Consider the following 13,710-nt stretch of genomic DNA (forward strand, 5'->3'; position numbering starts at 1 on the left):
GCTGTTACTGCTTCCCGATGTACTTCTGAAAGCATGAACACCAAAGGGGCATGCGGGTCACTGGTGTTACAACCGGAGCAGTAAGGGCAAGATATTTAATATCTACATGCTCCCTGAAAGTCATCAGGTATCATCTATCCCCATGGGCCGACCTTGGCTGTAAGCACATCCCAGTGGATACATAGATACATATATGTATATATACAGTATATCTATATATGCCAGTGTGTACGCACCATTTGCAGAGTCCTAATCTTTTGCTAAATGCTTGGTTTTGGTTATGTTCCCCAGAAAAGGGGAATTTGAAGGCACAGACCCCTTAAGGCTATGTTCTCTCATCCTTTAGCAGTAAGAAGAGACCGAAAATGTCTATCCCGATTCATTTAACCCAAGGTTTGCACAGAGAGATAGCACTATTTGCTGTGCAGTTCAGCTTCTGTGGTGAGAATTCACGCAAAACCACAGGAGAGAGGCCCTTATCCACCACTTAACAGACTTCATAACACGTTTTATTTAAAACCTCCAGATGCTTGTCCAGCGCAGGCACCAGCCACGTGCTGTGTAACAGGCAGGGAGATGTCCACGGTGCCAATGCCATGAGTGGCCACAGACAGGAGCAGTCTGTGCTCAGCAGAAGATCTCCTCACCCTCTGGAGGTGCTTCTGACGAGTGAGAATCTGCAGCACAAAAAACAACAGGTGGGAATCACTATGGGAACACAGGCACAGAGCAGGCAGAGCGGGACTCCACGTGCACAGAAACCCCGCTGTCTGCCAAATCCACTGGACTCCTTAAGAGATGTTCAGTTCCCTGAGCAACCATGAAATCACACCTCATAATGGGTGAGCTTCCCTGTGCACAAGTTGGAAAGCATCAGTGAGTTAACATGGATAAAACTGGTCAACTGAGGGCATGTGATCAAATTTCATGTGGGTCAGAGGTTTGAGGTGCAGATCTGAGTCCTAAGGGGATGCAAAACTACCAGAGAAAAAAACTGCATTTTTTTTTTTTTTTTCAGATCAAGAGGTAAGATAGACCAGCTTGAGGGGAAGGGAGAGGCCACCAGAAGGGTTGTGGCTATCACTTCCAAACTACCACGGAGCTAAAGAAGACATCAATGCCTCAGGAGCTGCAACAGCCAGGAGCACCCCAGCAGCAGCTCCTGAAAGCACAGACACCAGAGCAGGACATTTTCCTCCTTGATGCAGAGCACGCTGAAAAATAAAACAGAGAATCCAGCCCGTGGAAGCTGTTCAGGATGGGATGGGGAAGGGGAGAAGCAATGAGGAGAGTGTGTCCCTCTGACAACCCCAGGGACTGTGGAACAGGCAGAAAAGCCCACAGATCATCACTTCAAGCTGGGAACTCCACTTGTCACAGATGATCTTCTCCATCTCTATGCTACCATCCACATTTAAAGCTAGATTTTGTGCTTCCACAAGTTCTCTGGCTGAAGGAAAACAGCCAGCTCACCAACCTGAAAACACACCTGTGACCTCCCCTGACACTCACCAGACTGTTGGGAGCGATGTCCTCTGCCCTTTTTCTTCTTTTCCTTCTTCTCCTTTGGTTTGGCTAAACTGAAGAGGCGAGTAGGCATCTGAGTCTGTTCCTCAGCTGCCTTGTTAGTCTGGTTTGTTGTGCTAAGCAAATGGAAAGTGCTTTTCTCTTTGTGTGTCCTTGAAAGACTGTTCCTTTTGGGGGAGACAGACAGTTCTGCATCAAAGTGCCCTTGTTTAGGAAGGGAAGGGCTCTTCTGCTTGGAGGATTCATCGATGCTGGACTGGGAGGAGACTCTTGCGAGTTTCTCATGTAGATTTGAAACCTATAAAGGAAAAGTGTTTTATGAAAGAGGCAACAGAGAACCTAGATAGGAAAGGTGTCCCAGACCACTCATAGAGACAGAGATTGTTCTTGTGAACATCCAGCCCATTCACCAGCTAAAACACTGTCTCCATCCAGGCAAAGCAAAGAGAGAAAAGCCCTCTCAGTTTAAGATGAAAAAACGATGCCATATAAAGAGTAACACTCCACCATCTTTTGCTCCTACATGTACTATGCTATGTATCAACAAGCCAAGGGCAAATATTCCCTAAGATCTCACAACCGAGACTCACCCTGCATCGTTTGCACACACAGATGGTGGCAGGAGGCCAAGGAACAGTGTGCTTCTCTGGGAGGGGAACGCCAGCACACCAGAGCAGCATGTGTCAAAGGAAGCCTTCCCAAGCAAAAGATGAAAGCAAAAACATTTTTCCCAAATTTTTTTTTTCTCCTAACGGCTGTCTCAGGATGTAATTGAGCTTGCACATTCAAAGGGAAGATCAAAACAACAGCCCAACAAAGCCTCACTGAACCCTCTATTAATAGCTCTGCAATGTCAGTAAGATACCTGCCTCGAAAAGGTGTTTCCTTCTCCTAAATCCCCTAAGCCTTGCAGGCATTTTACTTCTCAGCCCCTCCCACAGCATCCATGCCCCTCACATGTCTACGTGTGCTTGATGCTGGAACAGCTTCACTGGCTGCTCGGAAAACTTCTGGCTTGATCAGGAACTGGGTGGGAGGGAGCAGGCCCTCCTCTGGTGATTAGCTTTTCAGAGCTCACTGCTCCAAAATTAGTCCATTCAGGCACCCAAAATCATTTCCATTTGGCAATCCAACATTTATAAACTAATTTTGCTGCAGCTCTAAGCTAATTACAGTCAGAATCAGTGAGTTACAAACAAACAAATGATCAACAGGCTTAAGGATGAAATTCAGCCCATGTTTTGCCAACGATGCTTGCTCTCCTCCCCCAGACTGCTGCACAGCTATAAAGAAATAAACCCCAGCTTGCTGAAAAATGCACAGAGCAGGATCTGTGTGGGGGCTCTCTTTGTGCTTGTGGGCAGCCAGACACCAGAAGGTTCTTTCAGCAGAGCCAGGGACCTTTGCTCACTGAGCCACAACTGGACTGCAGGTGCCCAGTCTCTCCAGGACAGGGGCAATGCCCATCTCTTTGCTAGATACTGAGAATGCTTTTGCAGATGGATGTCAGCACGCAAACAGCCCTGTCCTGCAGTTATCAGCCTCACAAAGGGCTTTTGTGACAGCTGGAGGGTGCAGGTAACCCACAACGCTCTGGTTGTTTCCAAAGGACGTCTCCTTTGCCTGACTGCGCTCCAGAGCTCAGGCCTCACGGGGTGAAGGCCAATGTCAGGCAGGATCAGCCTTCTGAGATTGCCTAGGACATCTCTGGGAGCAAGCCACCTCCTCTCTGCCATCCCCCAACGTATGGCACACAGAAGTGGGCAGAACTCAGGCTGTTGTAGCCCCCTGCTGCTCAGCACTGGCCAGGCACCCCAGATACACCACATTGCACCAACACTGGCAGTGCCTCAGCAGCTGAGGTGCAAGAAACACAGAGGTGCAAGAAACACAGCTCTGCCCATCACATGCAAGGAAAGAGACAGTTTGAAATACCAGGCCCCCCGTGTCTAGGGCTGGGCTGGCACCAGTCTATCCCTGCAGGCATGCAGCTGGCCCAGGAGCTGGCTGGGAGCTCCCTGCAGGGCTCTGCTTCCCCAGGAGCCTGGCCCTTGGCATCATTTACCTGGTTGTGGTCAGGCTCCTGCCGCATTTGAGATAATCGCTCCATATCCTGCTTGAGCTGCACCTTCTCCCTCTCCAGCTGCTTCTGTGCCGTGCGAAGCCTCTCCAGGTCGAGCTGGTAGGCAGCCTTCTTCATCTGCAGCTCCTCTCGTTCCCGCTCCAGCTCCTGCCACCTTCTCTGGACCTGCTCCTCACGCTGGGCCAGTTGGGCCTCCTGCTCTGCCAGTTCCTTCTCCCGGACTTCCCATTCCTTCTCTCTCCTCCGCCTCTCCTCCTGGTGCTGTGTCTGCTGCTTCTTCAGGTTGGCCAACTCCTGGCGCTGCTTCTCCAGGTTGCGCTGCTTCTCCTGCTCCAGCAGCGAGGTCGGCCGGAAGAAGCTTCGGGTCAGAGCCCTCTCACTCAGAGCCAGCTTCTGGTCCTCAATGTAAGTGTCCTGCTGCAGCACGACGCCCTGGGAGAGCAGGCACAGAAATCACTACAGCATCCTGAGGAGAGGCCCATCCCTGAAAACCCCAGGGTGCTGTACTGAACCCCTTCATCTCCCACCACACTCACAGTGCAGCGCTGCTGCCTTACAGCTGGGCTACCAGAGGATGCTGAAAAGCATCTCCCCCAGCAGCTTCCCAAACTCAGGTGAGCACTGGTTCCCTTAGGCAGCAGCTCATTCCAACATTCCCAGCACACTGCTGTGGAGTATCCAGCCATGCAGGGATGTGACAGGCAGAGGAGAAGGGCAGACAGGGGTGAAGCATGACTGGCAGCTCGGGCAAGCAGCAAGCAGAAGCAGGATGAAGGGCTAAGCCTACCTGCAAAGCACTGAGCAACTTATGGAGGCTGGTAATGGTTTGGAGGACCTGCTGCGAGAAAACAAAAGCGTTGCTATTAGATCTCCCTGGGTGCTGGGGCAGGTGTACAGCACCCTCCTTCCCTCTGTGACCCACTGTGGTCTGACAAGCTGTACAGCCATCCCTCTGCACCTTCCTTTTCCTCACTCTTCTCCTGCAATGACTGCATCGTCCCCCAGTACACCAATACATCCCTTGGACATCTCCCAGAGGTGCCTGGCATCACCTCCATCCTTTCCCTAGCTGTCAGTGCAGCAGGTGAAGAAACATCTGCAGAAGTACCTAGTGGCACAGGCTTCATGAGAAGTCCCAGTTTGTCACTGCAAACCATTTCCCACAGCATCAGCTTGCTCAAGAACAAGCAGAGTAATTGGGATGAAACCCAACAATTCACTTAAAAATTTCAGGAAAAGAACTTCAAGGGGTGAAAAAAACCCTAGAAATCTTAAAGTGAATGTGGGTCCATCAGCTGACCCCTACAAGTCCTACTGCCATTGGACAGAAAAGCTGCACTACAGCAGGCACACAAGAGCAGCAGGTGTGTTCTTGGAGGCTCTCCAAAAATACAGGTAAATGCAAACACCTTGTGAATCAACACAGAGCAACCTACTTTGGACTGATGCCCTATCCCCAAATTTAGCCTAGCTAAAATTTTCTCTGAATCTCTCATATCCTACAATTATTTTAAGAAGAAAAACCACTGCAGTATTTGCAGTAGTGATGTGATAGCCAGTATTAAGAGAGCTGCTTCTTATTGTGCCATTAATGCTAATTGGAAGTTATGAATGTGTATCAAAGGGAGAATAGAAATCTAATTGCCCCAATTCACTGCACCTGCAACATAAAATTAAACTCCCTCTGTCTGCAGATGCACAATAAATACAGCCCTGTGCATCCTGGTGGTAATTAACCCTTGCTGCCTATAATCAGCACATATCATCCTGCTGGCAAGCAGATGACAATCAGTGAATTCCCTGTCTGAACATTCAAGGTTAAACAAATAAATGACACAGTGGGTTCAGCTTAATGTATTTAAAAGTCTAGATGCGCTTCAGCAAATGAAATGTGTTTTCTTCTACATTATCACCTATTGAGAGAAATTCTCTTCCCACTTAAAGGAAGGAAACAGCTGAGCGACAGAATCAATTCTTACCTCGTTATTCCTTTTCAACATGAACATCAGATTAGCATTTCCACCCTATGATAAAATCACAAATTTAATATGAGGACAATGAGAAATCACAGCAAATGTAATTAGCTGAACTAATGATGTACCCATTAAACGCCCCCCCCCCCCTTTCATTCTGGGAGAATTCACACACTGTTTTTTAGGCAAGTTAAAATCATATACAATAAAATATTAATTAGGTAACATTTCGTTGTTATGTGATAGATTGATCTGCAGCAAGAATAGGTGCAAGGTTATAGTTGACCTTATCATTTCAATAATGATGCATAATTAAACACATGCTTTGGCTGTTCTGCAGACAGATGGTAGATAACTTGTGTCACTGAGGAATAAAAGTGATTTGCAATAGTTTTCAAGTCAGGATTTTAGCTACAGCGAAGTGGTTTTAGTTGCATACTTCCAATTTTATTTTATTTTTAACTTACTAGGACATATGTAATTGTCAAGAAATATAGGCATTTTTCAAGACTAGAATTGTCACTTTCTTGCAACCTGAACTCAGTGCTAGCAGATAGATAAACCAAGCTGTACCTTCTTTAAAATGCTGTCTGATTCTGTTCTTCGAAGGTCCTGAGCGTCATCGCCTTCATCTTTCGCTCCACCTAAAGGAAGAAGCCAGCATTGACACTGGTTATTCAACATCCTAAACCATGGATGAACTTGCTAAAGTCTGAGAAATTTAATACAGGAAATACATGTTTCAGAAAAGGGGACACAGAGCTACTGACACTTTAACTAAATGCATTTGCTCCTTAAATATGCGGAACACGTCAGCACTACCAGAAAAAGTGGATGTGAATTTAGATTAAGGTTGACTTTGGTTTCAGAGAACGTGCTGATAATTTCGGCACACTGCTATCAATTGGTGCTCTTTCTAGCCCCTGCACTGCCATCTACTAACACAGAATACTTGCTGAGAAGACATGAGGCAGAGTAGGAGCAGATGGAGGATGATAACAGAATCATATCAGGGTATATTATTGCAGGTATAGTTTCAATGCCTCTCTTGTGCAAGTTAATTTACATCTGGGTCAGATACTGCTCTGTGACACCCTGTGTAATTCTATGCCAGCAATTTACCATTAACCTTCGTTATCAGAAACCTGGATCTTTAAAGGAAACCTGGACTTCTCTTTCTAACTTCCCCCTGGAAGACTCATATCAGTGCTCCCAAGCAGGACTGAACTGACCTGTGGGGACAGGAGGGCTGTAACCCTCCCCCTGTGCTGCCCTTCTGCTCAGGGGTGGCAAAGGAGTGGCACAGACCTTCCATCCTCTAGCTCTTGCCAAGACTCCTGTACTCCTCTTGCCAGCTGAGATGCAGCCCATGGGGAAAACCCACACCTGCAGTGGTAACCTTCCAACTGCCACTGTTTTAATGATAAACAACTTTACATACACCTGAATCTGCATCAATGTGAAAGGCACCATACCTAGTGCAAAGGCCCTCTCCCCCCCCACCCCCCAGGCAGGCTTTGCTATTAAAGGCTGACCCTCAAGTCCTCCTAACAGACCTTCTCTCCTGCGCCACGTCCTGGGACCTTCCACCTCTTTGCAGGAGGAAACACCTCCCTTCTGCTTTGCTGGAGGGGAGAACGAAGGGGAGTCAGGTTATAAGCTTTGCCTGAGGTTTCACAGGTTGTGAACAGAAGAACTGGAGGTGAATGCCAGGTTTCATACCTCCTGGTCTTCAGCTGAACAAACAGGCCCTGCATTCTTTTCCCCAAATCTCCCAAGACCCTACAACTACTGAATTACAATCTAATTCAAAAGAGGGTATTTCTACAGAAAACCTAGAGCCGGGGAATGAACAGCCTGAGGTTGCCCCATTCATCATTGCAACAGAGAGGCACAACCCTAAACAAACCCCTCCGGTGTGAATATATTTGTCATTATGATGCCAAGGCCTGTGAAGGGCTTTGCAGCTTTCCAATAGAGCTGGGAAAGCCTCTACATATTCCTCATGTCTGACTGTCTGGAGCTAACACTGCTCCTTTAATGAAGGAGGTCAGACAAGGTCCAACGATCCCAGTGCTGAGACAGACACCAGCACAGCAAAACTGGTTGTATTGGGAGTGTGAGCGAGACCACAGAGAAAGGAATTTGAGGACAGGGAAGTTTCTGATGACTAAGGCAAAGAAAGAGAGCATTGGGAAGCAGCCAACTATGCAGCTGAAATAAATAGTCACACATTTCTTTGGGAGAGACTTAATTGCAGGAATAACACATGCAGTTGTAGGTGGAAAACAAATGCACAGAGAGCAGAGACAGGGGAGAAGGTGTTTGATTCAGCAATATCCTCATCCATTTGCAAATGCAACAGCACCAGGCTCCTGCTGGAAGATAAGTGAAGAACAAAGAACAGAGCTGTAGATACTACAATAATAACACGAAGAAACTAATTTATTGAGAAGCCAAACGTTTCCATGTGGCACATAAGTATAAGAGTATGGATGAGTTAGAACACAGAGAGAAAGAAGTGAAGAGTTCAGATGTTTAATCCTTGTTTAGCCACAGGTCCTCAGCTACCATCATTCTACCTGTACGTAGACTTTTCTCCTATCTGTGATTTAATCTATCAACTATTATTGGAGAGGAGCTGTGAAACCCAAATCACCAGCTGAAGTCCTTCTGAAGCAAGAGGATATGACGACATGTATTAGGAACAAATTCTGGTGTGCACACACGTAACTACTCACCCTTGGAAGCGTTCATCTGATGACTGTCAAATCCTCCAAAAGTTTCTGCCCTTCTAGGAAGAGAGACGGGGCCAACTCCTCCTTCCTGTTCCATGGCAGTGCTGCTGACCTGCTGTCCGAGGGCAGTGCCCAGGCTCCTGTTCACCAGGTCTTGCAGCAGTTCGACTGATAACAAAGCAACAATGTCTTTGTTAAAGGCCACCTCAGGCTTCTGAGCTATTTTCATCACTGCTTGAGCTCAGGTCAGAAATTCACATACTTTGCTGGACCAAGAGCCTGTGTTTCTGTGACAATGGTATGAACAGTACGCATTGCCCCTGCAAAAACTCAGTCTGCCTGACCATTAACTCCAATTCCTGGAGCTCTGCACAGCTTACACCTCCCTCTCTTCCTCCAGGCAACCTGATATGCTCTGACAACAGCATCTAATAATTTTTAGCCTCTTCAAAAATCACACTGGAAAGCCGACTGAGTTTCCATCTACCCTTGCCTTTGTCGATGGACTTGACTGTCCCTTGTAGGCACCACAAGTGCCTGCTGGAACCCAAGCTCCACTCTCACATCTTGCTGAGACTGAAGCACAGCAAAAAGCCTGGACAGTCCAAATTTCAGCCAAGGATAAATACTGTGCTGCTCCTGACCCCAAAGCAGGTTCAATGCATGGTTGTTCTCTGTGCTGATTTTTCTGCCTTCTTTCAACACTCATCTGCTTCCTTTCCTGATCCTCATGACCTGTCCCTGAGACAATATCGTGAGTAGCATTATCTCCTCATCTGTGCTGTTATTCTGACAAAGAGAAGACTTCCCCTGCAAGACTGGTGCTTGAGAACTGACACTTTCACTGAAGCTGAGGGGTATGTTGGTTACTGTAATTTACATGTCACCTGACTGGCTCACCTTCATTTATTGCTGTTTTCATAATGGCCTCTCCTTTTGGAGCCTCTTCTGTGTTGGCTCTGAAGAGCAGCCTGGAGCCTGGCATCTCCTCCTGCACAGAACTGTCTGCCATGTCCCGGAAGATCTTTGTCTTCTCCTCTAGCAAGAGCAGGATCTGCTTATCCTTCTGCTGAAGTTGTTCTGTGGGGGTGAACAGAAAACAAGACATGAAGACAGAAAATAAAAGCTTCGTCAAGGAAACCTGAGCGATTCCTGAGATACTGGCCCCATCTAGTGGAACCTGACAGTATGTGCTGGGTTTGGCAGCACATACTCTGACACAGTATGACAATGCCCTGCACAATCCATGCACAGCACTGGCACCCAGCAGGCTCAGAACAAAAATAATGCAGGGAAGGTGAGCCACAAACCAGGAGTACAATTATTTGCTGGATGTACGGCTTTCACTCATTTGAAAAATATTGTAGTTCAACCACAAAACCCAAATCAAAAATTCCTGTACATTTTTCCAAAACCACTCCCCAGTTCTGTCCCAGGCAGGATTTTACCTTTCAGTCCTCTCAGTTTTGCATCAGACAATTTCTTTTCGAACTCAGACTCACAAGGGACTCCTTCATCTTCATCTCTATCCCTGGACAGGAGACAGGGATAGGCTTGATTATCACAGGAACACAACCATGTGCACCACCTGCCTCCCAAGAACAGCTGGGTAGCTTACATGGTGTTCATTGTGTCCTGAATTATCTGTATCCAGCCGTTACGTTCTTCTTTGGAGCTGGCATGGACTTCCACCATTTCGGGATCTTTTCCGCCCATGCTGATCAGGAACAAACCCTTCTCTTCATGAGCCACTTCCCGTACGATCAACTTCTTCAGAGAGATCACAGTGGATTTCTGGTCCTTCAGATGGAAAGAAATGGGTGAGGAGGGTGAACAGTGCTACTTTCCAAGTGTAAACTAGCATTGAAAAGGTCCCAATAAACCATAGCACTACATCTCTCAGGCTGTAAACATTTTCTGAACCTATTGGCTTAATTAAAAAAAATAAACTATTTTAATGGGGTCAAACAACAGGGAAGGGTTTGCTTTCCTCCGACAGTTCTGCAGGAAAAGCAATTTCACCTCATTCCATTTCAACAAAGAATTAATTTAGAATTGACTTTGTGGTTTTGTAAACTCTACCATATTTTGCTCTGATCTCACTTCCTCCTGCCCACGCTCTCCCTGTCATTAATATCACAGCTCCTTACACTTGGTGCAGCTTGCTAGTGCCTGCTTCACACACAGTATCTTCATGATCTCTCTCTAGGATAGAATAACATCTTGTTTTCAAATGCCACGAAACCTCTGCTGTTCTCAGAAGCTCACAGCTGACTCCTGTGTGAGAACTCGTGTGTAAGATGCTGTTCACTGTGTGTTATGGCATCTGTGTAATCAGCCTGCTGGGTTACAACGTCCCTTTGCTGCTGTGTCATCTGCACACGAGTCAGCCCCTTTGTGCACTATACCAGCTGCTACAAGTGGGGTGATTTGGTAGAGGTCCACTAGCAGGACTTGTGTGCAAATCAGCCTCTCCTGTGTAGGGCACTGAGCCCGTGCAGAGGGTTGGTGGAATTGCAATAACAAATTAACAGCTTTCAAAATGCTCAAGGAGTGGAAAGGTCACAAGGTTTAGCCAGTCTAGACCATGCCTGGAAGGTACAGCCCAACAGACTCCATTAGGCACTAGGTTTTCTTTAGCAGGTCAGTGTGCCCAGCCCTTTTCAGGGGCCAGCCCTCAAACGCTAGTGTTTTTGCCCTTGTGCATTACAAATATATTTCTCTGACATTTATTTTCCAGCTGTTCTGTTGAATTTACTGCACTTGCACTTCACCTCACCATCCCCCACAGCAGCCCACAATGTATTAGGACATCTCCTTCTGCTAAGGTTCATTTTTACAATGTTTGCATTATCTCCTTGCCCCCTCCTGCCCCAACCACTCCTTCCATGTGCACAAACTGAAAAGCACAAGTGTATCGAGTGACAGGCAGCTTTTTAAGGCCAATTATCAGCTGTGCCAAGGCACTGCACAACAGGGAGGTGGGGCATGAAGACATGTTTTCCTGTCAGAAAGAATGGAGTCTGTTCAGCAAACAAAAATGTTGCGAGCAAGAAAATTGAGTTGTTTAGCAGACAAATGGCTGGCTTTGCTGCACAACACACATCACGGGTCTCTCACACAGAAAAGGAAGAAGGAGAAGAGGTCGAAGTCTTACCAGTGAGGCAAACACATACTTCTGGTCCTTCTCCTGAAGGAACACGAGCATGTCAGAGAGGAGAACAGCCTGGACTTCTGCAAAAGAAGCAGCATAACAGTAAGTATAACCACACAACCCACCCCAAAACAGATTTCTTGTAATAACACCAGTGCTGGGGAGCAGCAGGGCTGGTTTTGCAAATGCTGGAAGCAGGATCAACCTCCCAGTTAGCAGGAGGAGCAGGGGCAGCTCCTGGAGATGCCAACTCAGGTTAGCTCTGAACTGACTTTGCATTAAGCAGAACAAATCAGTGCCTGGAAAATCTGCAGGATTTGCTCTCATCTGTCTGAGCAGGGGTGCTCCCCTCCTGCCACATACTCACTAGCAGTTAAGACGTGGGCATAACAGCGAAAGCCGGAGACGTTTACTCAATAGAACCTCTGTTTTCTCAAACAATCAATATTTTAGCCCTTGAGCAAAATATCTGCGCAGGAAGTTTTGGGTTTTATGGTTCTCTTGATGAGTGGTTTGCAGAGTGTAAATTATCATGCAATAACAACATTTGTCAGCTGCAGTTTCTTTCCGAGGAAATACTGACTTCAGGAGCCACCACTAATTCTGCTCTCAGACAAACACAACTCTTGTCGACTCCGAGGGGAGCCGACAGAGGCTGTGTGAGACACAGGACCTAGCTTTCTTTCATGGGAGAAGGAAGCACAACCTCAAGCCAACAGAGGATTTTAAATCAGTCTTTTCCCAGAGTGCACATACAGCTTTCCAAGTCTCCTAATGACATATCATAAAGCTGCACAGCAACTACCAAGTGTAGTGCCCCACCCAGACCCTTCGGTACAAAGAGTTTTTGTGTAATGTACTTGGGAAATCTTGTGACAGAGAGGAAGCAAACCAGAAAGTTAAATCATCCCATGGGTAAATCCTTCCATTCTGTTTTCAGAAGACAGGATCCATTCCAGAGAAAAGAACCACGAAACTTTAAGCAAAGCTGCAAAATTAAATCCAAGCTCTGTGAGGTTTGCAAAAGGTGCCATTTGATTCTCTTTTTCTCTGTTCTGTGCACTTTGCAAGAGGGGAAATGCTAAAACCCTCTAAGAAACGTTCTTCCTCTAATTCTCTGTGCTGCATTTAAAATCCTGCAAAGCAGCCTGACTATAAGAACAAGCTGCTCTCCCTGGGTCTGCAGCTTGCCTGCAGGACCTGCTTTCCCTAGGAGTTTGCACTACAGACATGTTTATGCATCTCTATCACTAAGAAATGCAAATGGAGCCAGTGCTTATCACAGGATTTCACAACAGCAGCATAACTTGCTTCATCAATCATCTAAAGGCAATAGTAGTCTCGGGTGCCTAGAAATCATCTGTAAACTTCCTGTTTCCAAAACCTCGAAATAAATCATACCCTGTATGGAATTCTATGTTATCACTGCCTCCCTGCACAGCACAGCACTAGGCTCCCAGTCCCCGCTCTTGCCCACAGACCGTAATTTAATCAGCTAATGCTGGAAGGGGAGAAGGAAAGCCCAGCCTTCCTGCCAAGCCTGAGAGACAGCCCTGTCTGCTCTTACTGATGCCATGGTCCCAGCTGAAGGATTCCTTGGGAGAGTTAGTGTTTAATTCAGGGGAGAACTTCAGTGCACAGCACCTTAAAAAAACTACTTCCACCTAACAAACAAAAAGGAATTCAAGAAAACACTGACCCAACAAGAGGCAGCTGCAGGGACAGCAGAGCCTCTCCTGAACAGTTTGCGTCAGCAGAAGGCAGGACAGTCTCACCTTTTAGCCGTCCAGCTGCACTTCTTAGTGAAACAGGCCCATCTCGGATGAGTTTCCGATGCCTCAAGTCCTCTCTTGCAAACATCTGACCACTCTTCATCCTCATGATGGACTTGCTGTCCGTCCGGTTGTAAATCTCACCAAGACGCATTTTCTTCTCATAATTGCTGACTTTGCTGTTGACTGCAGCAATCACATCTTTAACGAGGTTTAATGACTGAGTCAAGTCTTCATGTTCCACTTCGTTTTCTTTAAAAAAGAAACAGAGAGACCTCGATTTCACTTCATCTTTGTGGAGTCTAACTTCCCAGTTTTACTTCCTTCCTTCCTCTTCTCCCTCTCAAATTCCAGCATTATAACTTTGTAATATTTAAATGAGACAGGATGCATTTTTTCCCCTTAAGGAGAGTTTCACAAAACCTTTCACATATATGTGGTTGAGGTTGGGGACTATTCCAAT

The 13,710-nt window shown here is 46.7% G+C and overlaps 1 protein-coding gene across 21 annotated transcripts in view; it reads right to left on the reverse strand.

The window, feature by feature from the left end:
- Positions 1-487: 487 nt before the first annotated feature.
- The window catches only part of AKAP13 (A-kinase anchoring protein 13), a 208,446-nt gene continuing 195,223 nt past the window's right edge, over positions 488-13,710 (reverse strand). For 15 of the 21 annotated variants that reach the window (XM_064669029.1, XM_064669026.1, XM_064669027.1 and 12 more), the window contains 13 exons: positions 13,251-13,499; positions 11,479-11,555; positions 9,940-10,121; positions 9,770-9,852; positions 9,222-9,401; positions 8,325-8,489; positions 7,140-7,208; positions 6,157-6,227; positions 5,590-5,634; positions 4,398-4,448; positions 3,593-4,042; positions 1,513-1,825; positions 488-677 (listed from right to left, as the gene is read on the reverse strand). In XM_064669029.1, the coding sequence (XP_064525099.1) occupies positions 628-677; positions 1,513-1,825; positions 3,593-4,042; positions 4,398-4,448; positions 5,590-5,634; positions 6,157-6,227; positions 7,140-7,208; positions 8,325-8,489; positions 9,222-9,401; positions 9,770-9,852; positions 9,940-10,121; positions 11,479-11,555; positions 13,251-13,499 (1,985 nt within the window). In that variant the 3' untranslated portion in view covers positions 488-627. The remainder of the gene's footprint in view (positions 678-1,512; positions 1,826-3,592; positions 4,043-4,397; positions 4,449-5,589; positions 5,635-6,156; positions 6,228-7,139; positions 7,209-8,324; positions 8,490-9,221; positions 9,402-9,769; positions 9,853-9,939; positions 10,122-11,478; positions 11,556-13,250; positions 13,500-13,710) is intronic. The other 6 variants (XM_064669034.1, XM_064669035.1, XM_064669041.1 and 3 more) reach the window with 3 other exon arrangements.

Source organism: Pseudopipra pipra, chromosome 12 (genome assembly GCF_036250125.1).
Source record: "Pseudopipra pipra isolate bDixPip1 chromosome 12, bDixPip1.hap1, whole genome shotgun sequence".
Classification (NCBI taxonomy): domain Eukaryota; kingdom Metazoa; phylum Chordata; class Aves; order Passeriformes; family Pipridae; genus Pseudopipra; species Pseudopipra pipra.